Source organism: Bufo bufo, chromosome 4 (assembly GCF_905171765.1).
Source record: "Bufo bufo chromosome 4, aBufBuf1.1, whole genome shotgun sequence".
NCBI classification, from domain to species: Eukaryota; Metazoa; Chordata; class Amphibia; order Anura; family Bufonidae; genus Bufo; species Bufo bufo.
The window spans coordinates 85,077,913-85,102,306 of record NC_053392.1 but is presented as its reverse complement, the minus strand read 5'-3'; the positions used below and the strand labels follow the sequence as shown (position 1 = coordinate 85,102,306).

Genomic DNA, 24,394 nt, shown 5'->3' with positions numbered 1-24,394 from the left:
GCAGAGTCAGGGCAATAAAGATACAGTCTTGATTGGCTGTTAACCCTTGCTTTGTTAGTAGAAAAAATGGGTTAAAATGGAAAATAAGGCAAAAAAATGAAATTTTCAAATTTCATCCCCATTTGCCAATAACTCTTGTGCAACACCTAAAGAGTTAACGACGTATGTAAAATCAGTTTTGAATACCTTGAGGGGTGTACTTTCTTAGATGGGGTCATTTTTGGGTGGTTTCTATTATGTAAGCCTTGCAAAGTGACTTCAGACCTGAACTGGTCCCTAAAAATTGAGTTTTTGTAAATTTCTAAAAAAATTTCAAGATTTGCTTCTTTGCTTCTAAGCCTTATAACATCCTCAAAAAATTGAATATCATCCCCAAAATAATTCAAACATGAAGTAGACATATGGGGAATGTAAAGTCATCACAATTTTTGGGGGTATTACTATGTATTACAGAAGTAGAGAAACTGAATTTTTTGGTAAATTAGGTATTATTTTGTGCAAACAAAATATTTTTTTTGACTTCATTTTACCAGTGTCATGAAGTACAATATGGATAAGTCAAAGCGTTTTAAAGTTATCAGCACTTAAAGTGACAGTGGTCAGATTTGCAAAAAATGGCCTGGTCCTTAAGGTGAAATAAGGCTGTGTCCCTATGGGGTTAAAGGAGCTGAAAGATTAAAGCCTAGAGTACTGAGACTGAGACCCATTCCTCAATGGGATTTATCAGTAGTGCTCAAGGGGTTAGCATCTCCCCCCTTTGAGCCTTTGGAGGAGGAAACTTGTTTTTCTCCTTGCAGTGACTTCGGCCAAGAGGTTCCAGAATATCAACCAGGTGATATCCCTCCCGTTTCTTTCTACCTCCTCCGAGGAACCTGTTAGACAGCCTCTGGATGTCTCAAGATGCCTCCGGATCTATGTGGATAGATCAAAGGAGTTCAGGAAAGATAAAAATCTTCTAATCCTGTTTGCCTGTAACTTTAAAGGCCGTAAAGCATCTAAACCATCCATCAGTCGATGGATTAAGGAGGCTATTAGGGAATCTTGTTCCCCAATCTCTAGACCCTCCGGGGTTTGTAAAGGTCCATTCTACTAGGGCCGTAACTACTTATTTTGCTGAGAGGTGACTTCTTCCTCTCGACATGATTTGCAAGTCTGCCTCCTGGAGCTCTGAATAAACATTTGTCTCCCATTATAGATTGGATGCCAGATTAGCTGAACACTTGGACTTTGGGCAGATTATACTTGATTCTGCCAAGCATGAGGGCTCTATTTCAGGCTCCACTCTTCGGAGGTTTGGATGCTGTCTGATCTGTAGACATCTCTCCGTTATGCAGCAGGAAATTGCATTTTTGAAATCTGAGATTTGTAAATTTACCGTTAAACAAACTAAGGCTGAGAACGTTGCAATGCCACTGCCACAGAGGCCTCCTAGAAATGGAAGATGGGTTACTGCAGGTTCTGGTAGACAGAGTTCTTGATAGAAGATATGTCCCACAGTCTGTGGCTGTCCATAATTCATTTGCAGCACTTTCAGAGTGCAAGAGCAACATGAAGGATGGCTCAAGCACAGTGGGTGAGAAACAATCATCTCCCATGCCTAAAGTATGCAAGACTGCAGCCAAAGACAAAAAGGAGAAGGTGAGGACTGATAGTAAGCAGCTGTTGGTGGGCGATTCCATCATAAGAGGTGTGAAGTTTGAGGAAAATGGTGTTGTGAGATGTCTCCCTGGTGCTACCGCTAGCAGGGATAGATGACGTATCCTTAATATTGTTAGGCAAGCAAAGCAGGAAAGGGAGGTGGATGTTATTGTCCATCTTGGGACAAATGATCTGGCTTACAATGAAGTTTCAAAGGTGAAGGAAGCTTTTCACACACTTGGAAATGATATAGGGGAGGTTGTATCAACTGTTTCATTCTCTGCAGTTTTGCCTGTGCATAACCTTCAGCATGACAGGAAGATGCGCATTAAGGAATTCAATGTATGGCTTGGTGAATGGTGTCTGAACCAAGGGTTTGGCTTTGTGTCTCATGTTAGCTCTTGTTGGAATGGAAAAGAACTGTACAAGAAATATGGTTTGCATCTTTCTCTAAAGGGAACGAATGTCCTCAGTGAACAGTTCCAAGTATTTGCTAAGGAGCATTTAAACTAGGAAAGGGGGGCAAAAGAGTGATAATCCAACAGTCTGACTGCCCCCCGGAACAATGCCAGAAGATGCCAGTAGCACATAGGTTAAGAAATTACAAGCTCAGAGTCTTGTCTACAAATGCTCGCAGTTTAGGGAATAAGATCAATGAACTTGAGGCTATAATGGCATCTGAGAATATAGATTTAGTGGCTGTTACTGAGACGTGGTTCAATGGGAGTAATGACTGGGATATAACAATAACAGGGTTCTCTCTATATAGGAAAGACAGAGAAGGCAAGAAGGGGGGAGTGGTGGCCCTATATGTGAAAGATAGCATAAAATCTAATTTAATACAAGTTAGCGAGACCAATTTAGAGTCAGTTTGGGTTACCTTGCAGCTTGATAATCATAAGGTAACTCGTGTATGTGTGATATATAGACCACCTAGCCAAGTCAAAGAATTAGATGATCTACTAGTTGAGGAAATAGCTAAAATGACATTGAAGGGGGAAGTTATAATTATGGGAGACTTTAATCTTCCTGATATAAACTGGAAAACCAAAATAACTAGTTCTGCCAGGAGTACAGATATTCTAAATTCCCTACAGCAAGTAGTTGAGGAGCCAACCCGGAAGGAGGCCATTTTAGATTTAGTATTCACAAATGGGAATTTGGTATCCGATATTACTGTAGGGGAAAGCTTGGAATCTAGTGATCACTAGTCAGTGTGGTTTACTACAGTCCTGATCAAAAGTTTAAGACCACTTGAAAAATGGCAAAAAATAATATTTTACATTGTTGGATCTTAACAAGGTTCCAAGTAGAGCTTCAACATGCAACAAGAAGAAATGGGAATGAGACAAAAAAAATTTGAGCATTCAATTTTATGAAAACGAATAAACTGAAACAGGCGGTTTTTCAGCTGATCAAAAGTTTAGGACCACATGCCTTTAAAAGACCAAATCTGTGCAAAGATGTGGATTCATTGTCATTTTCTGTCAGGTAGTCACACGTTGTGATGGCAAAGGCAAAAAAACTCTCCCTTTTTGAACGTGGTCGGGTTATTGAACTGCATAAGCAGGGTCTCTCTCGCTGCTGAGGTGGGACGCAGTAAGACAGTCATTTGGAATTTCTTAAATGATCCTAAGGGTTATGGAACAAAAAAGTCAAGTGGAAGACCCCAAAAAATTTCACCAGCACTGAGTCGGAGGCTCCAATTGGCTGTCCGTCAAGACACTGGACAATGCTCGACCCAAATTAAGGCCCTTACTGGTGCTGACTGCAGCCCCATAACCATCAGACGGCATCTGAGACTAAAGGGAAGATCGTCCAAGTAGGGAAGTAGAAAAACGCCCCTGGAGTGGAGCAAGGCCAGGTCAGGGGCAAGGATCTTGGTGAACACCCGAGGAGCCGTCGCCAGGCCGAAGGGGAGGGCGACAAATTGAGAATGGTCGTTCCCCACCGCAAATCGAAGGAAACGCTGGTGACACCGAGCGATCGCGACGTGGAGGTAAGCATCATGGATGTCGATAGATAGAAACTCCCCTTTTTCCAGAGAGTCCACCACGGATCTGAGGGACTCCATCCTGAACCACCGAAGATGGAGAAAACGGTTTAACCGATTGAGGTCCAATATTGGTCTTACCGAACCTTCTTTTTTGGGGACCACAAAAAGGTTCGAGTAGAACCTCTTGAATCGGTCCCTTAGAGGAACGGGAGTGATCACTCCTTTTTCCAGAAGGGTGCGAATGGCTTCGGAGAAGTCAGCCGCACACTGGGGGTCCCTCGGGACACGGGAGCGAAAGAAGCGAACCGGAGGGAGGGACGCAAATTCGATTTTGTATCCGGAAGATACAACTTCGAGCCCAGGCGTCGGAGACGTGCGCCTGCCAGATGTCGGGTGGGTGGGGTGGGGGCGCACCTTCAGGCGGGGGTCTGCTTGGCCTAAGGAGGGCGAGCAGGCTGGGACTTACGCCAGGAGGGTTGAGTCCGAAAAAAAGGCGTGTCCCGAATAAGCGGGAGCCCGCGAAGGGAAGGCCAGCAAGTGACCGTTTGGAAGCGGCATCCGTCATCCAAACCTTTAGCCAAAGTGCTCTCCTAGCTGAAATGGCCAGAGCAGAGGAACGGGCCATGAGGGCACCTGCATCAAGGGAGTCCTCACAAATAAATTTTCCTGCCTGAACAACGAGCTGGGCTAAAGCACGGAGGTCCTGAATGGAGACATCCGAATCAAGTTCCTGATCCAGCTGGGAAGCCCATTCCGAAACCGCTTTTCCGGCCCAGGCGGAAGCAAAGACCGGCCTAAAGGCTGAACCGGAGGCGGCAAATATGGCCTTTGTAAGGGATTCCATTCGCCGGTCCTCAGCGGACTGAAGTGAGGAGCCGTCCGCCACAGGAATGGCCGTGCTTTTAGACAAGTGGGCCATGGGAGGGTCAACCTAAGGCGGAAACACCCAAGTGGAGATGCAATCCGCCAGGAAGGGATAACAGATATCCAACTTCTTGGGGGGGGGGGGGGGAAAACGGGCATTAGGGCGAGACCAAGCCTTAGAGACTACCAACGAGAAGTCGGCATGGAGAGGGAATACTGTGGACGCCTGCTTGGGGCGGAAAAAGGACACACTGGCCTTGTCAGAGCTGGAAGGGTCATCGTGAATTTTAAAGGTGTCACGAATGTTGGTAATGAGATGGCCCACAGCAGAGGCCAGCTTGGACAATAAAGCCGAGTCCATATCCCAATCCGAATCCACTAATTCTCCCTCTGAGGGCATGTCCTGTGAGGAGGAGGGGCCCGACTGAGACCATACCCTTGGAGGTGACAGGGATGCATCCGAGGATGACACGCACTCCACCCTGAACCGCTTCTGGGGGTACCGGGCCCTGGAGGCGACGCTGGGAGCGAGGGACCCAGACGGGTCGGCCGAAGTAGCGGACCCGGAGGGGATGGCAGGGGGTGTTATCAGGCTGCGTGGCAGGCTGTGCATTCGCAAGGCGGCCCACGACATTAGTGAGGCTTTCCACGGCCTGGGACAGGGATCTTGCCCATTCAGGAGGATCCAAGAGGAAAGAGGGCGGCACAGCAAGTGGCGGACCCTGTATTGGGACCTGGCATGCAGAGCAATGCGGGTCTGATTGCCCCCGTGGAAAGGGTGCATCACAGGCAGTGCAGGCGTGATACCAGGGCCCAGAGGCCCCTGAGGGGTCGGACATATTGGCAAAAAAAAGGGTATGGCCGTCCAGGCTAGGGGCTGCTGGCACCAGGAAGGGGTTAGCAGTCCTACCAGACCGAAGACCTCAGGGCAATCAGCAGCACAGGGATCTTGTCCACAGAAAACAGCAGCAGGAGCAGAGCAGAAGAATTCTCCCTCTGCAGTGATACGATATCCTCAGGAAGAAGCGGCACCAGCAGTTGCTGGACTCCTGGGATGATCAGAAGGCGGGGACATAGAGGAGCGGGAAGCGAAGCCCCGCCTCCCACCGGCTTCGTTCGCGCGATTTGAATATATAAATGGGCTGAAGTAACGGCCTACGGCGCTGGAAGATGTATGCTGCCGCAGAGAGATAAGACCGTCCCCGCTGGCGGGATGCAGGGGAGCTGAGCTGCCCTGGTCCTCCTTGTCTTCTGTGGGGAAGGCAGCAGTGCGGATGACCGGCACTGGCGCAGCTCGACCCCGGGAGAAACAGAGGTCCAGGCGTCTCAGTTGTCCCTGTGAAAAATAACAAAAAGAAAAATAAATGTAAAAAGAAAAAATTAAAAATGAAGGAGAAAAACAGCCCTGCAGAGCAGGGAGTGTCTTGCCTCCTTGGACACTAAGCAAAAACTGGCAGTCTCTCTCTCCAGGCTGAGGGTATAGCTGCTGGAGGAGGGGCTTAATAGTTTTCACTTAGTGTCACGCCTCCTAGGGAGTTGAGCTATACCCAATGTTTGCTATGTCCCCCAAGGAATTGGGCGAGAAAAAAATGTTTTGTCTCACTCTCATTTCTTCTTGTTGCATGTTGAAGCTCTACTTGGAACCTTGTTAAGATCCAGCCATGTGAAATATGATTTTTGCCATTTTTCAAGTGGTCTTAAACTTTTGATCAGGACTGTGTAAGTACAGTGACTGATTCACACCACACAAAAACAAAAGTTTTAGATTTTAGAAAAACTGACTTTTCTAAAATTAGATTAGTGGTATACGAGTCCCTATCAGATTGGAACAGTTTTAATGGCGTCCAGGAGAAATGGGACTACTTAAAAGTGGCATTATTGAAGGCAACAGAAAATTGCATTAGGCTTGTCAGTAAAAGCAAAAAACAGGCAAATTTATAACATTAGGCAGAGAGAGGCCAAACAAGTTATATGAGCTTCTAAAGCACAGGCTGAAGAGAAATTAGCTCAGTCAGTGAAACTAGCTGACTGCCTCAATGAATACTTCTGTTCAGTTTTTACAAAGGAAAAGGACCTGTTAGGAAGGAAGACTAATGAATCTTTTGATGCATGTGTCTTTACAGAGGAAGAGGTTCTAAGTCAGCTGTCTAAAATGAATACAAATAAGTCACAGGAGCCTGATGTGATACACCCAAAGCTATTAAAAGAGCTCAGCGGTGAACTAGCAAAACCATTAACAGATTTATTTAACCAATCACTGGTAACAGGAGTCGTCCTAGAAGATTGGAAATTAGCAAATGTTGTGCCCATTCACAAGAAAGGTAGTAGGGAGGAATTGGGCAACAATAGGCCAGTAAGCCTGATATCAATAGTGGGGAAATTAATGAAAACCATACTTAAGGATTGTGGAACATCTAAAATCGCATGGATTTAAATATGAAAAACAGCATGGGTTTACTTCAGGGAGATCATGCCAAACTAATCTTATAGATTTTTTTGATTGGGTGACTAAAATAAAAGATGGCGGAGGTGCAGTAGACATCGCTTATCTAGACTTTAGTAAGGCTTTTGATACTGTCCCACATAGAAGGCTTATCAATAAATTGCAGTCTTTGTGCTTGGACTCCCATATTGTTGTATGGATTAGGCAGTGGCTGAGGGACAGACAGAGGGTTGTAGTCAATGGAGTATATTCAGACCATGGTCTTGTTACCAGTGGGGTACCTCAGGGATCTGTTCTGGGACCCATATTGTTTAATATCTTTATTAGGGATGAGCGAACCCGAACTGTATAGTTCGGGTTCGTACCGAATTTTGGGGTGTCCGTTACACGGACCCGAACCCGAACATTTTCGTAAAAGTCCGGGTTCGGGGTTCGGCGCTTTCTTGGCGCTTTTTGAAAGGCTGCAAAGCAGCCAATCAACAAGCGTCATACTACTTGCCCCATCAGGCCATCACAGCCTTGCCTACTATTGGCATGGCTGTGATTGGCCAGTGCAGCATGTGACCCAGCCTCTATATAAGCTTGGGTCACGTTGCGCTGCACGTCACTCTGCTGATTCAAGCATAGGGAGAGGTTGCAGCTGCGACGTTAGGGCGAGATTAGACAGATTAACTCCTCAAAAAGACTTCATTCTGTGATCGATCTGCAGCTGTGGATCATTGAAGTGCTAATATTGACTTGCTCACTTTTTTGAGGCTGCCCAGAGCGTTTTTAGATCACTTTTTTTCTGGGGTGATCGGCGGCCATTTTGTGACTTGTGGTGCGCCAGCACAAGCTATCACCTAGTGTATTTAACCATCAATAGTGTGGTTATTTTGTGCTATATCCTACATCAGCTGCAGGCTGAGCCTGTGTCACCGAAGTGCATTTAACCATCAACAATCTGGTTATTTTTTGGCCATATGCTACATCAGCTGCAGGCTGAGCCTGTGTCACCGAAGTGCATTTAACCATCAATAGTCTGGTTATTTTTTGGCCATATACTACATCTTGTGCAGGCTGAGCCTGTGTCACCCAAGTGCATTTAACCATCAACAGTGTGGTTATTTTTTGGCCATATACTACATCAGGGGCAAGTTGAGCCTGTCACCCAGCGCCTAAAAAATAGACCTGACATTTCTATTCAACCAAATCTGTACTGTTTTAGCTGGTCAAGTTATTTGTAGTGACCGTAAAAGCACACTTTTTGTTCTGGGTTGAAAAACTATTCCCAAATTTGCCATTCTCAAAATAACTAGTTTCTGGTATATGAGGCCTACTTGAAATCTATCCCAAAAAGGATATCTTACATTAAAGGTGCTGATAGTGTCATTCAGAAAAACCTAAGACACACGCTACCGTGCAGATAGAAGTCTGATTCTGTGATTAAACCTATACCTGTCACATAGCGCAAAAAAAAACAGGCCTGACATTTCTATTCAACCAAATCTGTACTGTTTTAGCTGGTCAAGTTATTTGTAGTGACCGTAAAAGCAGACTTTTTGTTCTGGGTTGAAAAACTATTCCCAAATTTGCCATTCTCAAAATAACTAGTTTCTGGTATTTGAGGCCTACTTGAAATCTATCCGAAAAAGGATATCTTACATTGAAGGTGCTGATAGTGTCATTCAGAAAAACCTAAGACACACGCTACCGTGCAGATAGAAGTCTGATTCTGTGATCAAACCTATACCTGTCACACAGCGCAAAAAAAAAACAGGCCTGACATTTCTATTCAACCAAATCTGTACTGTTTTAGCTGGTCAAGTTATTTGTAGTGACCGTAAAAGCAGACTTTTTGTTCTGGGTTGAAAAACTATTCCCAAATTTGCCATTCTCAAAATAACTAGTTTCTGGTATTTGAGGCCTACTTGAAATCTATCCCAAAAAGGATATCTTACATTGAAGGTGCTGATAGTGTCATTCAGAAAAACCTAAGACACACGCTACCGTGCAGATAGAAGTCTGATTCTGTGATTAAACCTATACCTGTCACATAGCGCAAAAAAAAAAACAGGCCTGACATTTCTATTCAACCAAATCTGTACTGTTTTAGCCGGTCAAGTTATGTGTAGTGACCGTAAAAGCAGACTTTTTGTTCTGGGTTGAAAAACTATTCCCAAATTTGCCATTCTCAAAATAACTAGTTTCTGGTATTTGAGGCCTACTTGAAATCTATCCCAAAAAGGATATCTTACATTGAAGGTGCTGATAGTGTCATTCAGAAAAACCTAAGACACACGCTACCGTGCAGATAGAAGTCTGATTCTGTGATTAAACCTATACCTGTCACACAGCGCAAAAAAAAAAAACAGGCCTGACATTTCTATTCAACCAAATCTGTACTGTTTTAGCTGGTCAAGTTATTTGTAGTGACCGTAAAAGCAGACTTTTTGTTCTGGGTTGAAAAACTATTCCCAAATTTGCCATTCTCAAAATAACTAGTTTCTGGTATTTGAGGCCTACTTGAAATCTATCCCAAAAAGGATATCTTACATTGAAGGTGCTGATAGTGTCATTCAGAAAAACCTAAGACACACGCTACCGTGCAGATAGAAGTCTGATTCTGTGATTAAACCTATACCTGTCACATAGCGCAAAAAAAAAACAGGCCTGACATTTCTATTCAACCAAATCTGTACTGTTTTAGCTGGTCAAGTTATTTGTAGTGACCGTAAAAGCACACTTTTTGTTCTGGGTTGAAAAACTATTCCCAAATTTGCCATTCTCAAAATAACTAGTTTCTGGTATATGAGGCCTACTTGAAATCTATCCCAAAAAGGATATCTTACATTGAAGGTGCTGATAGTGTCATTCAGAAAAACCTAAGACACACGCTACCGTGCAGATAGAAGTCTAATTCTGTGATTAAACCTATACCTGTCACATAGCGCAAAAAAAAAAACAGGACTGACATTTCTATTCAACCAAATCTGTAGTGTTTTAGCTGGTCAAGTTATTTGTAGTGACCGTAAAAGCAGACTTTTTGTTCTGGGTTGAAAAACTATTCCCAAATTTGCCATTCTCAAAATAACTAGTTTCTGGTATTTGAGGCCTACTTGAAATCTATCCCAAAAAGGATATCTTACATTGAAGATGCTGATAGTGTCATTCAGAAAAACCTAAGACACACGCTACAGTGAAGATAGAAGTCTGATTCTGTGATTAAACCTATACCTGTCACATAGCGCAAAAAAAAAAACAGGCCTGACATTTCTATTCAACCAAATCTGTAGTGTTTTAGCTGGTCAAGTTATTTGTAGTGACCGTAAAAGCACATTTTTTGTTCTGGGTTGAAAAACTATTCCCAAATTTGCCATTCTCAAAATTGTGGTGAACGGGAACAATGAGGAAAACATCTAATAAGGGATGCGGACGCTGACATGGTCGTGGTGGTGTTAGTGGACCCTCTGGTGCTGGGAGAGGACGTGGCCATTTTGCCACAGCCACACGTCCTAGTGAACCAACTACCTCAGGTCCCAGTAGCCAGCAGAATTTACAGCGATATTTGGTGGGGCCCAATGCCGTTCTAAGGATGGTAAGGCCTGAGCAGGTACAGGCATTAGTCAATTGGGTGGTCGACAGTGGATCCAGCACGTTCACATTATCTCCCACCCAGTCTTCTGCAGAAAGTGCACAGATGGCGCATGAAAACCAAGCCCATCGGTCTGTCACATCACCCCCATGCATATCAGGGAAACTGTCTGAGCCTCAAGTTATGCAGCAGTCTTTTATGCTGTTTGAAGACTCTGCTGCCAGGGTTTCCCAAGGGCATCCACCTAGCCCTTCCCCAGGGGTGGAAGAGATAGAATGCACTAACGCACAACCACTTATTTTTCCTGATGATGAGGACATGGGAATACCACCTCAGCACGTCTCTGATGATGACGAAACACAGGTGCCAACTGCTGCGTCTTTCTGCAGTGTGCAGACTGAACAGGAGGTCAGGGATCAAGACTGGGTGGAAGACGATGCAGGGGACGATGAGGTCCTAGACCCCACATGGAATGAAGGTCGTGCCACTGACTTTCACAGTTCGGAGGAAGAGGCAGTGGTGAGACCGAGCCAACAGCGTAGCAAAAGAGGGAGCAGTGGGCAAAATCAGAACACCCGCCGCCAAGAGACTCCGCCTGCTACTGACCGCCGCCATCTGGGACCGAGCACCCCAAAGGCAGCTTCAAGGAGTTCCCTGGCATGGCACTTCTTCAAACAATGTGCTGACGACAAGACCCGAGTGGTTTGCACGCTGTGCCATCAGAGCCTGAAGCGAGGCATTAACGTTCTGAACCTTAGCACAACCTGCATGACCAGGCACCTGCATGCAAAGCATGAACTGCAGTGGAGTAAACACCTTAAAAACAAGGAAGTCACTCAGGCTCCCCCTGCTACCTCTTCTGCTGCTGCCGCCTCGGCCTCTTCTGCTGCTGCCGCCGCCTCGGCCTCTTCTGCTGCCGCCGCCTCGGCCTCTGGAGGAACGTTGGCACCTGCCGCCCAGCAAACATGGGATGTACCACCAACACCACCACCTGCGTCACCAAGCATCTCAACCATGTCACACGGCAGCGTTCAGCTCTCCATCTCACAAACATTTGAGAGAAAGCGTAAATTCCCACCTAGCCACCCTCGATCCCTGGCCCTGAATGCCAGCATTTCTAAACTACTGGCCTATGAAATGCTGTCATTTAGGCTGGTGGACACACACAGCTTCAAACAGCTCATGTCACTTGCTGTCCCACAGTATGTTGTTCCCAGCCGGCACTACTTCTCCAAGAGAGCCGTGCCTTCCCTGCACAAACAAGTGTCCGATAAAATCAAGTGTGCACTGCGCAACGCCATCTGTGGCAAGGTCCACCTAACCACAGATACGTGGACCAGTAAGCACGGCCAGGGACGCTATATCTCCCTAACTGCACACTGGGTAAATGTAGTGGCGGCTGGGCCCCAGGTGGAGAGCTGTTTGGCGCACGTCCTTCCGCCGCCAAGGATCGCAGGGCAACATTCTTTGCCTCCTGTCTCCTCCTCCTCCTACTCAGCTTCCTCCTCGTCTTCTTCCACCTGCTCATCCAGTCAGCCACACACCTTCACCACCAACTTCAGCACAGCCCGGGGTAAACGTCAGCAGGCCATTCTGAAACTCATATGTTTGGGGGACAGGCCCCACACTGCACAGGATTTGTGGCGGGGTATAGAACAACAGACCGACGAGTGGTTGCTGCCGGTGAGCCTCAAGCCCGGCCTGGTGGTGTGCGATAATGGGCGAAATCTCGTTGCAGCTCTGGGACTAGCCGGTTTGACGCACATCCCTTGCCTGACGCATGTGCTGAATTTGGTGGTGCAGAAGTTCATTCGCAACTACCCCGACATGTCAGAGCTGCTGCATAAAGTGCGGGCCGTCTGTTCGCGCTTCCGGCATTCACACCCTGCCGCTGCTCGCCTGTCTGCGCTACAGCGTAACTTCGGCCTTCCCGCTCACCGCCTCATATGCGACGTACCCACCAGGTGGAACTCCACCTTGCATATGCTGGACAGACTGTGCGAGCAGCAGCAGGCCATAGTGGAGTTTCAGCTGCAGCACGCACGGGTCAGTCGCACTGCGGATCAGACACACTTCACCACTAATGACTGGGCCTCCATGCAAGACCTGTGTGCCCTGTTGCGTTGTTTCGAGTACTCCACCAACATGGCCAGTGGCGATGACGCCGTTATCAGCGTTACAATACCACTTCTATGTCTCCTTGAGAAAACACTTAGGGCGATGATGGAAGAGGAGGTGGCCCAGGAGGAAGAGGGGTCATTTTTAGCACTTTCAGGCCAGTCTCTTCGAAGTGACTCAGAGGGAGGTTTTTTGCAACACCAGAGGCCAGGTACAAATGTGGCCAGACAGGGCCCACTACTGGAGGACGAGGATGAGGAGGAGGTGGAGGAGGATGAGGATGAAGCATGTTCACAGCGGGGTGGCACCCAAAGCAGCTCGGGCCCATCACTGGTGTGTGGCTGGGGGGAAACTCAGGACGATGACGATACGCCTCCCACAGAGGACAGCTTGTCCTTACCTCTGGGCAGCCTGGCACACATGAGCGACTACATGCTGCAGTGCCTGCGCAACGACAGCAGAGTTGCCCACATTTTAACGTGTGCGGACTACTGGGTTGCCACCCTGCTGGATCCCCGGTACAAAGACAATGTGCCCACCTTACTTCCTACACTGGAGCGTGATAGGAAGATGCGCGAGTACAAGCGCACGTTGGTAGACGCGCTACTGAGAGCATTCCCAAATGTCACAGGGGAACCAGTGGAAGCCCAAGGCGAAGGCAGAGGAGGAGCAAGAGGTCGCCAACGCAGCTGTGTCCCGGCCAGCTCCTCTGAGGGCAGGGTTAGCATGGCAGAGATGTGGAAAAGTTTTGTCAACACGCCACAGCTAACTGCACCACCACCTGATACGGAACGTGTTAGCAGGAAGCAACATTTCACTAACATGGTGGAACAGTACCTGTGCACACCCCTCCACGTACTGACTGATGGTTCGGCCCTATTCAACTTCTGGGTCTCCAAATTGTCCACGTGGCCAGAGCTAGCCTTTTATGCCTTGGAGGTGCTGGCCTGCCCGGCGGCCAGCGTTTTGTCTGAACGTGTATTCAGCACGGCAGGGGGCGTCATTACAAACGCAGCCGCCTGTCTACAGCCAATGTGGACAAGCTGACGTTCATAAAAATGAACCAGGCATGGATCCCACAGGACCTGTCCATCCCTTGTGCAGATTAGATATTAACTACCTCCCCTTAACAATATATTATTCTACTCCAGGGCACTTCCTCATTCAATACTATTTTTAATTTCATTTTACCATTATATTGCGGGGCAACCCAAAGTTGAATGAACCTCTCCTCTGTCTGGGTGCCGGGGCCTAAATGTGTGACAGTGGCCTGTTCCAGTGGTGGGTGACGTGAAACCTGATTCTCTGCTATGACATGAAGACAGATTCTGCGCTGACATAAGGCCAGATTCTCTGTTACGGGACCTCTCTCCTCTGCCTGGGTGCCTGGGCCTAAATGTGTGACAGGGGCCTGTTCCAGTGGTGGGTGACGTGAAGCCTGATTCTCTGCTATGACATGAAGACAGATTCTGCGCTGACATAAGGCCAGATTCTCTGTTACGGGACCTCTCTCCTCTGCCTGGGCCTAAATGTGTGACAGTGGCCTGTTCCAGTGGTGGGTGACGTGAAGCCTGATTCTCTGCTATGACATGAAGACAGATTCTGCGCTGACATAAGGCCAGATTCTCTGTTACGGGACCTCTCTCCTCTGCCTGGGCCTAAATGTGTGACAGTGGCCTGTTCCAGTGGTGGGTGACGTGAAGCCTGATTCTCTGCTATGACATGAAGACAGATTCTGTGCTGACATAAGGCCAGATTCTCTGTTACGGGACCTCTCTCCGGTGCCTGGGCCTAAATGTGTGACAGTGGCCTGTTCCAGTGGTGGGTGACGTGAAGCCTGATTCTCTGCTATGACATGAAGACAGATTCTGCGCTGACATAAGGCCAGATTCTCTGTTACGGGACCTCTCTCCTCTGCCTGGGCCTAAATGTGTGACAGTGGCCTGTTCCAGTGGTGGGTGACGTGAAGCCTGATTCTCTGCTATGACATGAAGACAGATTCTGCGCTGACATAAGGCCAGATTCTCTGTTACGGGACCTCTCTCCTCTGGCTGGGTGCCTGGGCCTAAATGTGTGACAGTGGCCTGTTCCAGTGGTGGGTGACGTGAAGCCTGATTCTCTGCTATGACATGAAGACAGATTCTGTGCTGACATAAGGCCAGATTCTCTGTTACGGGACCTCTCTCCTCTGGCTGGGTGCCTGGGCCTAAATGTGTGACAGTGGCCTGTTCCAGTGGTGGGTGACACGAAGCCTGATTCTCTGCTATGACATGAAGACAGATTCTGTGCTGACATAAGGCCAGATTCTCTGTTACGGGACCTCTCTCCTCTGCCTGGGCCTTAATGTGTGACAGTAGCCTGTTCCAGTGGTGGGTGACGTGAAGCCTGATTCTCTGCTATGACATGAAGACAGATTCTGCGCTGACATAAGGCCAGATTCTCTGTTACGGGACCTCTCTCCTCTGGCTGGGTGCCTGGGCCTAAATGTGTGACAGTGGCCTGTTCCAGTGGTGGGTGACGTGAAGCCTGATTCTCTGCTATGACATGAAGACTTATTCTGTGCTGACATGAAGCCAGATTCTCTGTTACGCGACCCCTCTCCTCTGCCTGGGCCTAAATATGTGACAGTGGCCTGTTCTAGTGGTGGGTGACGTGAAGCCTGATTCTCTGCTATGACATGAAGACAGATTCTGCGCTGACATAAGGCCAGATTCTCTGTTACGGGACCGCTCTCCTGTCTGGGTGCCGGGGCCTAAATATGTGACAGTGGCCTCTTCCAGTGGTGGGTGACATGAAGCCAGATTCTCTGCTATGGCATGAAGAGACTGATTCTCTGCTATGGGACCTCTGTCCAATTGATATTGGGTCATTTTTATTTTAATTCATTTCCCTATCCACATTTGTTTGCAGGGGATTTACCCTACATGTTGCTGCCTTTTGCAGCCCTCTAGCTCTTTCCTGGGCTGTTTTACAGCCTTTTTAGTGCCCAAAAGTTCGGTTCCCCAGTGACTTCAATGGGGTTCGGGTTGGGGACGAAGTTTGGTTCGGATCCCGAACATTTCCGGGAAGTTCGGCCGAACTTTTCGAACCCTAACATCCAGGTGTTCGCTCAACTCTAATCTTTATCAGCGAAATTGCAGAAGGCCTCGATGGTAAGGCGTCTTTTTTCTGATGACAAAGATTTGTAACAGGGTTGATGTTCCTGGAGGGATACACCAAATGGAAAAGGACTTAGGAAAACTAGAGGAATGGTCAAAAATCTGGCAACTAAAATTTTATGTCGATAAGTGCAAGATAATGCACCTGGGGCGTAAAAACCCAAGAGCAGAATATAAAATCTGTGATACAGTCCTAACCTCAGTATCTGAGGAAAGGGATTTAGGGGGTCATTATTTCAAAAGACTTAAAAAGGTAGGCAGACAATGTCATAGAGCAGCAGGAAATGCTAGCAGAATGCTTGGATGTATAGGGAGAGGCATTACTAGTAGAAAGAGGGAGGTGAAGAGGAGAGAATATTTAAGAGAAGAAAAACTGCTACAAAAAGGACAGTTTTAAATTAGATGGGCAAAGGTTTAAAAGTAATATCAGGAAGTATTACTTTACTGAGAGTAGTGGATGCATGGAATAGCCTTCCTGCAGAAGAAGTGGTAGATGCAAATACAGTGAAGGAGTTTAAGCATGCATGGGATAGGCATAAGGCCATCCTTCATATAAGATAGGGCCAGGGGCTCTTCATGGTATTCCATATATTGGGCAGACTAGATGGGCCAAATGGTTCTTATCTGCCGACACATTCTAAGTTTCTCCCTAGGGGTTCTTCTTGCCATCTTCCCATCTGTGCTGCTGTTAGGACTAAGGGAAGACATTAACGATTGTTGTAATGATTAACGTCGACGCAAGCTTAAGTGGTCTGAGTGGATTCTCTGGTGAGCAGTGCAGTTTTAATATGAAGGGGGCCAAGAGGACATGGAAGGCAACTTTATTCAAGGGGGGGGGGGGGGGGGGGGGAAGGGAAGCACAGCCAAAGCTCCCAAGGAAACAGTTTCCGGCAGTGGGCCGCACTCCACCTTCCCATCCCCCCAGCCAGGCTGCCCTAAACCATCTCCAGGCCAGAGACCAGGACACCAGCCATCTGTTATCTAATAGAGGGAGGAGCAGCGCAGGGGGTCCTGGCTTCAAATAAGCTACTTGCTTACACATAGCACCTACTCCAGACAGCTAATTGAACAGGAATAACCTCTGCAGAGGGTCTAGGCCAATTCCCCAGTTCAATCGAAGGTATCAGACATCATGGAACCGGTGATTCTAAGGAATTATGAATCAATCGCATGAGCCAGTTAGATGTGTGTCCCTGTGGCCAAGACAGTCAGGCTGTTACTTATAGTTTGGTAATAGGACGCCAGGGAGCAGAGATACACATCTCCCCACAGAAACCAAACAGTACCATGTTTGGACTCTACCTGTAGCTGGAACCCAGGGGGATCATCTGGTCTGGAACTATGAACCCCAAGTAGTTTTGTGGGAAGGGGGGGGGGGGGGGGGGGGGGGGGGAGGCAGAGGGGCCAGCTACAAGTGAAGAGGCCCAATTTAAGCCAGCAGGCGTGTCTTGTCTGAAGGGGGAAGGGTCACATTGTGCCATGTGTTTAGAGGGACCAGCAAACATCACTGCCTCCCATGTGACTACAGCTAAGAACTCACAGCCCAAAGGACTCACACCTGGTAAACTGACTTTTTCTGCTTAACCCTGGTTGTACCCATCATCTGTATTTGTAACCTCAGACCACCGTATATATTCTTTGTATAGTGTTATGTCTAGTGAGCCCTTAAAAGCAATTAAATATATAATTTAATCTTGTGCTGTTCTGGTATCTCAATCACGAATCCCCACGTCAGTGTTTTGGCATAGTTATATGCTACTATAGGTTGGTTTCTCACCCTATAATCCTGTTAGCAGACCAGGCTTATATCAAACGAGAAGCTGGTAGCAGTGAAAAAGGCTCCCTCAGCTTGTTGCTTGTGCACAGGAGTTTGAACACTGTACCAAGCTGCCCTTACCTGCTCCTCAGGGACAGCGCAACGTCACACCTTGGTAACAAGCAACTATATCGTATCTCGCTGGCTCTAAGTATTTGACGTCTGGCGGCAGTGAGGTGTGGTATTAGTCAGTCATAAATAGGCAACATCTGTCAGTTTACTACACTCCTGACATGAGATAATCCAGCAGTGGTGGTGCGTGCACACTAAGAAAATGGGTTAGTGCTTTTTCCGATCGTGTGCAAGCATGACCACTGATTATGACCACCCTGCAATCAAACATGGAAATGGTGTATATTAGGATGGAAAAATGAAAAAAAGCCAGCAAAGGAGGCAATCCCAATACAGTGCCTTGTATTAACGTTCTCTACATAAAGGCATTACCGAGACAACCCCTTTAATTGTGGGAACACCATTCGGCCAGCTCACCAATCCCAATACTTCCCTAGGCATCTTAGTTTTAGGCTCAAATCACAGGGTTGGTGCCCAAAATCCCAGCTGTTACACAAAGTCCATGGGAAACATGAAATTCAAGACACCACAAATGTTGGTGCATATTATAGGGCAATAGTTTATTTTACATCACAGCATGCCCTGGGCAGCAGTGGTCAGTCTAGAAAATGCAGCAGTCAGAGCTAATTTGCTGAACTAAAACATGCTCATGTTAAATTGGCTTAATACAATTTCTTCTGTGATCATTCATGTGTTGCATAATGTCTGAGGCTGCAGATTATGCCACATTTGTTGCCATATGAAAATGACTACAGAAAAAAAACAATTTATTTTAAAGTTCTTTATTTGTAAAATGGGTCAAACACTAAGATGGCACTGCCATTACACAAGCTAAAAATGCTCAGGTGGCCTTAGTGCCTCTTAAGCAATTGAAAAAATAAAAAAGTTTCCATAGGAACACAGATAATTGTGACCCCATCTCCCAGTCATCCATTTTGTTGCATTAATGCCGAATATTACACTACAAAAAGTTAAATTATGGTCCCATAACTGACTTCTAATACATAAAACTAAACCTAGAGATAAATAAAAATCTATACATTGACACTTGCTGAAGTACAGGCTGCAGTACTGAGCTCTAGCCCACTTTCCAAGGCGCAAGGCAAATGAAGAACAGTCGAATCTGTCACCTCTGGAACAATTCCATGTTCTTGGATATCGTGCATCAGCTGCCTAAAGGGGCAAGAGGACAAAAAGGTTACAAGGAATCAAACTGGTTGGCCAAGAATTACAGACCTCACATGACCTCTATGGTTTCTTCAGTAGTAACATATCTGGATATGCAACTGCTGCAGCCAATTACTGCCCTCGGCAGTCTACAGCTAACTGGCAGCTGTAGCAAGTTGCCAATTCCAGACAAAACATGAATTCTCAAATAACCTCTATAAACTAGTCAAGGTTAGAAGTTATGGTTTCTTACCAGTATGGCCTTGACATAACGTAGAAGAGTGATGGTCTCTGGAATCCATTGAATGTTGATGATGCAGCTACTGTGTAAGCTCCCATGTTCTCAAACAGCATCCAGTCTCCAACCTGCAGCTCTGGTAGGTCAAACCGCTCAACAATGCGATCCAATCCATCACATGTTGGTCCCCAAATGCTGCTCGAGTAGTACTTTTCATCCAATTTAGGCTTCTGCAAAGAAAAGTATGCATAGGTCACAATCTCACTTCAGTGTCATTATGCCAAGTTCACATCATGTTTGTCATCCAAACACATTAAGAGGCTCATGTACACAGCAGTGCCCGTATCATGGCCTGCAGACAGTGTTGACAATATACAGACACCGACTGTGTGCACGCCGCATCACAATGTGGACCCATCCACTTAAGTGGATCTGCAAACCAGGAGATATGGAGCAGAACAGAGGCACAGATTGGAAGGGTATTTGCATACCCTCTTCCTAGAATTCCAGAGGCATGCAAATCCTACAAGACCCCTCATGCTGCACAAGATGCTCTCCATAAAGGGAATTTGGTATTCCCCCAATCATAGCCAGAGATTGCATGATCTTTCTCTACATAGAAAGAAGTTACTGTCATTTCCAGCAACATGCTCAGCACTGGATAACATTAAAGTGACTGCAGTACCAAAGTGCTGATTCTGTCATCAGTATCAAGTTATTACTTGAGTTAAAGATTTCAAATAGTAATGAACCGGTCAATGGCCTTACCTTCTGAAGCATGGGCTTGACATGAGCATGGTCATACAAAATGCAATTGAAAGAGCCATAGACACCATCATTGACATAATACATGAGCGTTTTGGGACACAAAGTATCATCTTCATCTGAAAGAGATAGATCTTGTTAGAACTGCCTGTTATACAGGACACCACAAAAAAAAAAAAAAAACCTGAACAAAACCCTTCACACATACCATCAGATCCGGACTGTTCAGTCAACATAACCTTCTTTGCAATGATATTGACTGCGAGGGTGAAGGCTGAAGCAACATAGTATCTTCCAGGTTCTGCAATAATTTTCACTCCAGAGTCAACTGGAAAATATTTGTCTAGAGCGGGGTTTATTACAGATGTCACCTAAAAAGAAAAAAAATTATAAACAGGTCAAATGCTGCACTTTGTAGATTTGAGCGCCATGTTTAGGTATACAATATGGAGCAAACAGCTCCAACCATTTGAAGATGGACCTGATCTTACCTCCTCAAATTTGAGCTTGACGTCTTCAGATCCAGGAAAGCCACCACCAATGTCAAGTAAGTGCATATTGAAACCAAACTCAGCTCCCATATCAAAGACATATCGGGCATCAGAAACTGCTTGAACAAATGTCTGAGGATCTGTACATCCACTGCCAACATGGAAACTAATTTGGCGAAAAAATAAAAAAATTAGTCTTTAATATACAAAAGAGGTGACAAATCATTTGTGACCTTCTGGCTTAACAAAAGTCTAAGACTCAATACTAAAGATCCCTACCTTACACCAATGATATCCACATTGAGCTCCTTTGCACGTTCCAAAAGGGTTCTGCTTGTTTTTAGAGTGGCCCCAAACTTTACACTCAGCCGACACACAGCTTTTGAGTCATCTGTGGCTATCCGTAAAACAAGCCTGAGAGGGAGAGAAAGAAACTGAATAGCAGGAAAATGAGCACAATCACAAGTCAAGCCTCATCACTAGGCTATGATACCACTGCATGAATGATGGGGGGGGGGGGGGGGGTTCCCAACATGGCTGGGTGACTGCTCCTGTGCAGGGAACACAGCCCCTTCATAAGTTTCCTCAGATGCTACCAATCAGTGATGAACACACCTATGCATGGTGCAGTATTCCCACAACTTACTTGGCATTGGGGTGATTCCTTGCCACCTTCATCAATTCTACTTCACTATCAAAGGTCATCTTCTCCACACCACTGCTAGCAGCATACTTGATCTGAGAAACTTGCTTGCATGGGTTGGCATAGATGATTCTTTCTGGAGCAACACCGATACTTTGGACAAGTTGGATTTCAGTCTGGAGGAGAAGAACGGTAACTATTAACTTCTATTCCAACATTATGTTGGCCACCTCATTAAAGGCTTCTTGCACTCCAGAGTAACTTACCTTGCTGGCACAGTCAAATCCAGCCCCCAAGATGGACAGAGTCTTCACAATAGCCTTGCTATCATTGCATTTAACAGCATAAAATGGAGTCACTCGTGGCAGTGCTTTAAACCACCGAACATGCTTCTTCACAATATCTCCAAGATCGGCAACATAAAAGGCATCCTTGTCATCCTAAAAATACACAAATACTTAGCTTCAAGAAGACAAACTGTGGTATAAACCCAAAAGACTGAAGAGTGAACTTACAGATAAGGACACTTCATTGATCTTCTGCTCCAGGACATCCCGGGCAGTAAAACCTTCCTCAAGGAAGCTGAAGTCAAATTCGTCGTTGCTGAAGGTGTTCATTGTCTCAACGTTCCACGAACACAAGACGAGAATGCAACAAACTGTTAAAAACAAAAAAAAAGTTAGACTCCATCGCAGATGATACAGAAAAATATACAACTCGTCAGCTCTGAACTACTTACATGGATAAGTTAGAGATGGGGTTTATTACAAAAAGAACCTCAGCTTTGCGCCCAAGGAGGTTCTCCGGTGAAATAGAAGCCTGGTAAGTATAAGACAAGCCCTACGCTCTCGAAGGAGCCGTTCTTTACTGCTGTGCTGTCGGCGTTCTGCAAAAGGAAGGAATTTTTTTTTATTAGTCATCACATGTCTCCAGAGATGACTTCACAATCCAAGCTAGCATGTAAAAACCCTTGAAACCAGCCCTCTCACGTCATGCACCCAGCCCATTTAATGAATGGCTGAGAAGCCCCATCCACTTCCACCTCCTCAGGAACCGTGCCTCGTGTCAGTAGACAGTAAAAGGGAGGGACTCGCCTCCCAGGCACACCGCCATCCAATCAGGGCTTGTGCCGGCATCATGGCGCTTCCCTTACTCGCTGCAGTCACCCTCTGCACCCGGCACTTGACAGCCATGTGCAAAAATTGCTATCACAGGACTCAACCAGCAAAAAGGCAGAGCAGAGTCACGCATGACTGAGACAGATCAGCGCAATTTCACCCAGAGGTCACATACAGATCAGTAATAAGAGAAAGGAGGTCTTAGAGGAGCAAACGTTATTTAACCCTATAGCAACGCCTGGCCAGCTGTCCTTTCATCAGCGACTCAAACCCCACATATGGCCAATGAGACCTTCAAGGGAGCAGCCATATGGTGGGCCCAAGGGACACGATCAGACTACCTGGGCGTGGGATACTGACCACATCCAATATATACACCTCAGTAAAACAATTATGAGCACCCCAATGACTTCCACAGGGTCTGATATTACAAATCATGAGCTTTATGACCTCCTAAGTGTGACCACTTACAATGCATGTGATTAATAGGTTAACACAAGGGGATTACGTCCACCACACACTCTACTACCACCCCCACCCTAGTCAAACACGTGGGCAGCGTCCCCCTCGTCCAACACGACCCTCCATAAACACTTAGGAGCTCATTAGGATCTAACTACGGTATTGAAAACGGAACAAAAGTCCTCAAAACGCGCACAGCTCCCCCCCCCCCCCACTCCAACTGCCCACGTCACCAGAACGAAAAAGAAGAAAAAAAACAAAACTTACCTTAAAAAGCATTTACGAAATCTGTACCCATCGAGGCACGAAATGCCCAGAAGAAAATAAAAGTACCCACAGCGGAGAACAGAGCACAAGGCAAGAAACCGCCACAGAGGATCGTCAACAGCGAGCAAGCTTCACACAGTGACTGGACTGAGGCGACGGCGCTCGACGCCTTTTATAGGCGGGGCCTGCGTTGTCAGGACAACGCGCCAGCTCAAACCAGCGCTGATCGGTTTGCTCCGGGAGTGACTTCGAGCGCTCTTGGCGCGCAGCCACTTGGCTATTGTGACGTCACCGCGGTCGTTGGCAGGAAGAGCTGAGGTATTACTGCTGCTGTGGCGATGACTGGAAACTGTGTAGTAATGGAGGTGTACACTGTACGTACAGATCTGTATAGGGCGCCATGTACACTATAGGGCGTTGTAATATGAGGTAAATAAATTGGAGGGGGATGACCACCCTAATACTGACATCTCAAAACTTCAGAACAAGAAAAAAAAAAACTTTTAAAAACTACTTATATATTTTTTTTTCCATCTTTTCTATAGGTTTATAATTTTCTTGATTTCTATAGCCCTTCTATATGTTCAGCGCTGAAGTCCCTCACATACCTTTCTGCTCACAGCTTTTTTGTGCAGCGTCTGGTATTTTTAGTGAATTTTTTTGACAATTTTTTTTTCATGTGTTTCTGTGTAGGAATGTAATGGGATAGGATAATCACGTATAAAATGAAAAACTATAAAAAATAAATAAAATTAACCCCCTCAGTGACCAGCCTGTTTTGCACCTTAGTGACCAAGTAAATAAATATTTTCCCCATTTTTTTAAATCTTTTTTTTTTCTGCCTGTGTAGCCGTAGGGGGACAAGTTGTAGTTTTTAATGCACCATTTTGGGGTACATGTAACTTACTGATTCACTTTTATTATGGTATAAAATTAGAAAATAGAACTATAAAAAAACAAAAACGGCAGTGAGTTTTTATGTTGTAAGGGCCGCAATGCACGAACACCGTCTGTGGGGCAGCCGCAGCGGATCGCGGACCCATTCACTTTAATGGGTCCACGATCCGCCGTTCTGCAAAAAGATAGGACACGTTCTATCTTTTTGCGAGACGAAACCCCACGGAAGCACTCCGTAGTGCTTCCGTAGGGTTCCGTTCCACACCATTCCGGATTTGCTGACCCATTGAAGTGAATGTGTCCGCATTCATGATGCGGAACGCACACGGAACGGTGCCTGGGTATTGCGTATCCGCAATACGGCAACGGGACACCTACGGTCGTGTGCAGGAGGCCTAAGTGTTACGACACATTTACTTTGTGACATAAATAACATGACCACGTTACTGTCTGGGTCAGTGTGATTATGTATATGTGTATATATATATATATTAGGGATGTCCCGATACCATTTTTTTAAGACCGAGTACGAGTACCGATACTTTTATTTAAGTACTCACCGATACCAATTATGGTGTGGTAAATGTTTTTACTTCAAATTTAATTTAGTCTTAGGGGAGATTTATCAAACTTTGTACAAAGAAACAGCGGCGCAGTTGCTGATAGC

The 24,394-nt window shown here is 46.2% G+C and overlaps 1 protein-coding gene across 1 annotated transcript; it reads right to left on the bottom strand.

Moving 5' to 3' along the window:
* Window positions 1–18,450: 18,450 nt before the first annotated feature.
* LOC120997396 (ornithine decarboxylase 1) lies at window positions 18,451–22,995 on the bottom strand. The gene is made up of 11 exons (XM_040427468.1): window positions 22,831–22,995; window positions 21,723–21,869; window positions 21,499–21,641; window positions 21,250–21,423; window positions 20,987–21,159; window positions 20,620–20,754; window positions 20,341–20,506; window positions 20,058–20,220; window positions 19,853–19,968; window positions 19,100–19,314; window positions 18,451–18,852 (listed from the first exon to the last, which is right to left on the bottom strand). Exons 3-11 carry the CDS (start codon window positions 21,598–21,600, stop codon window positions 18,714–18,716), a joined length of 1,383 nt encoding a protein of 460 aa, XP_040283402.1. The 5' UTR covers window positions 21,601–21,641; window positions 21,723–21,869; window positions 22,831–22,995; the 3' UTR covers window positions 18,451–18,713.
* Between the last annotated feature and the right edge of the window lie 1,399 nt (window positions 22,996–24,394).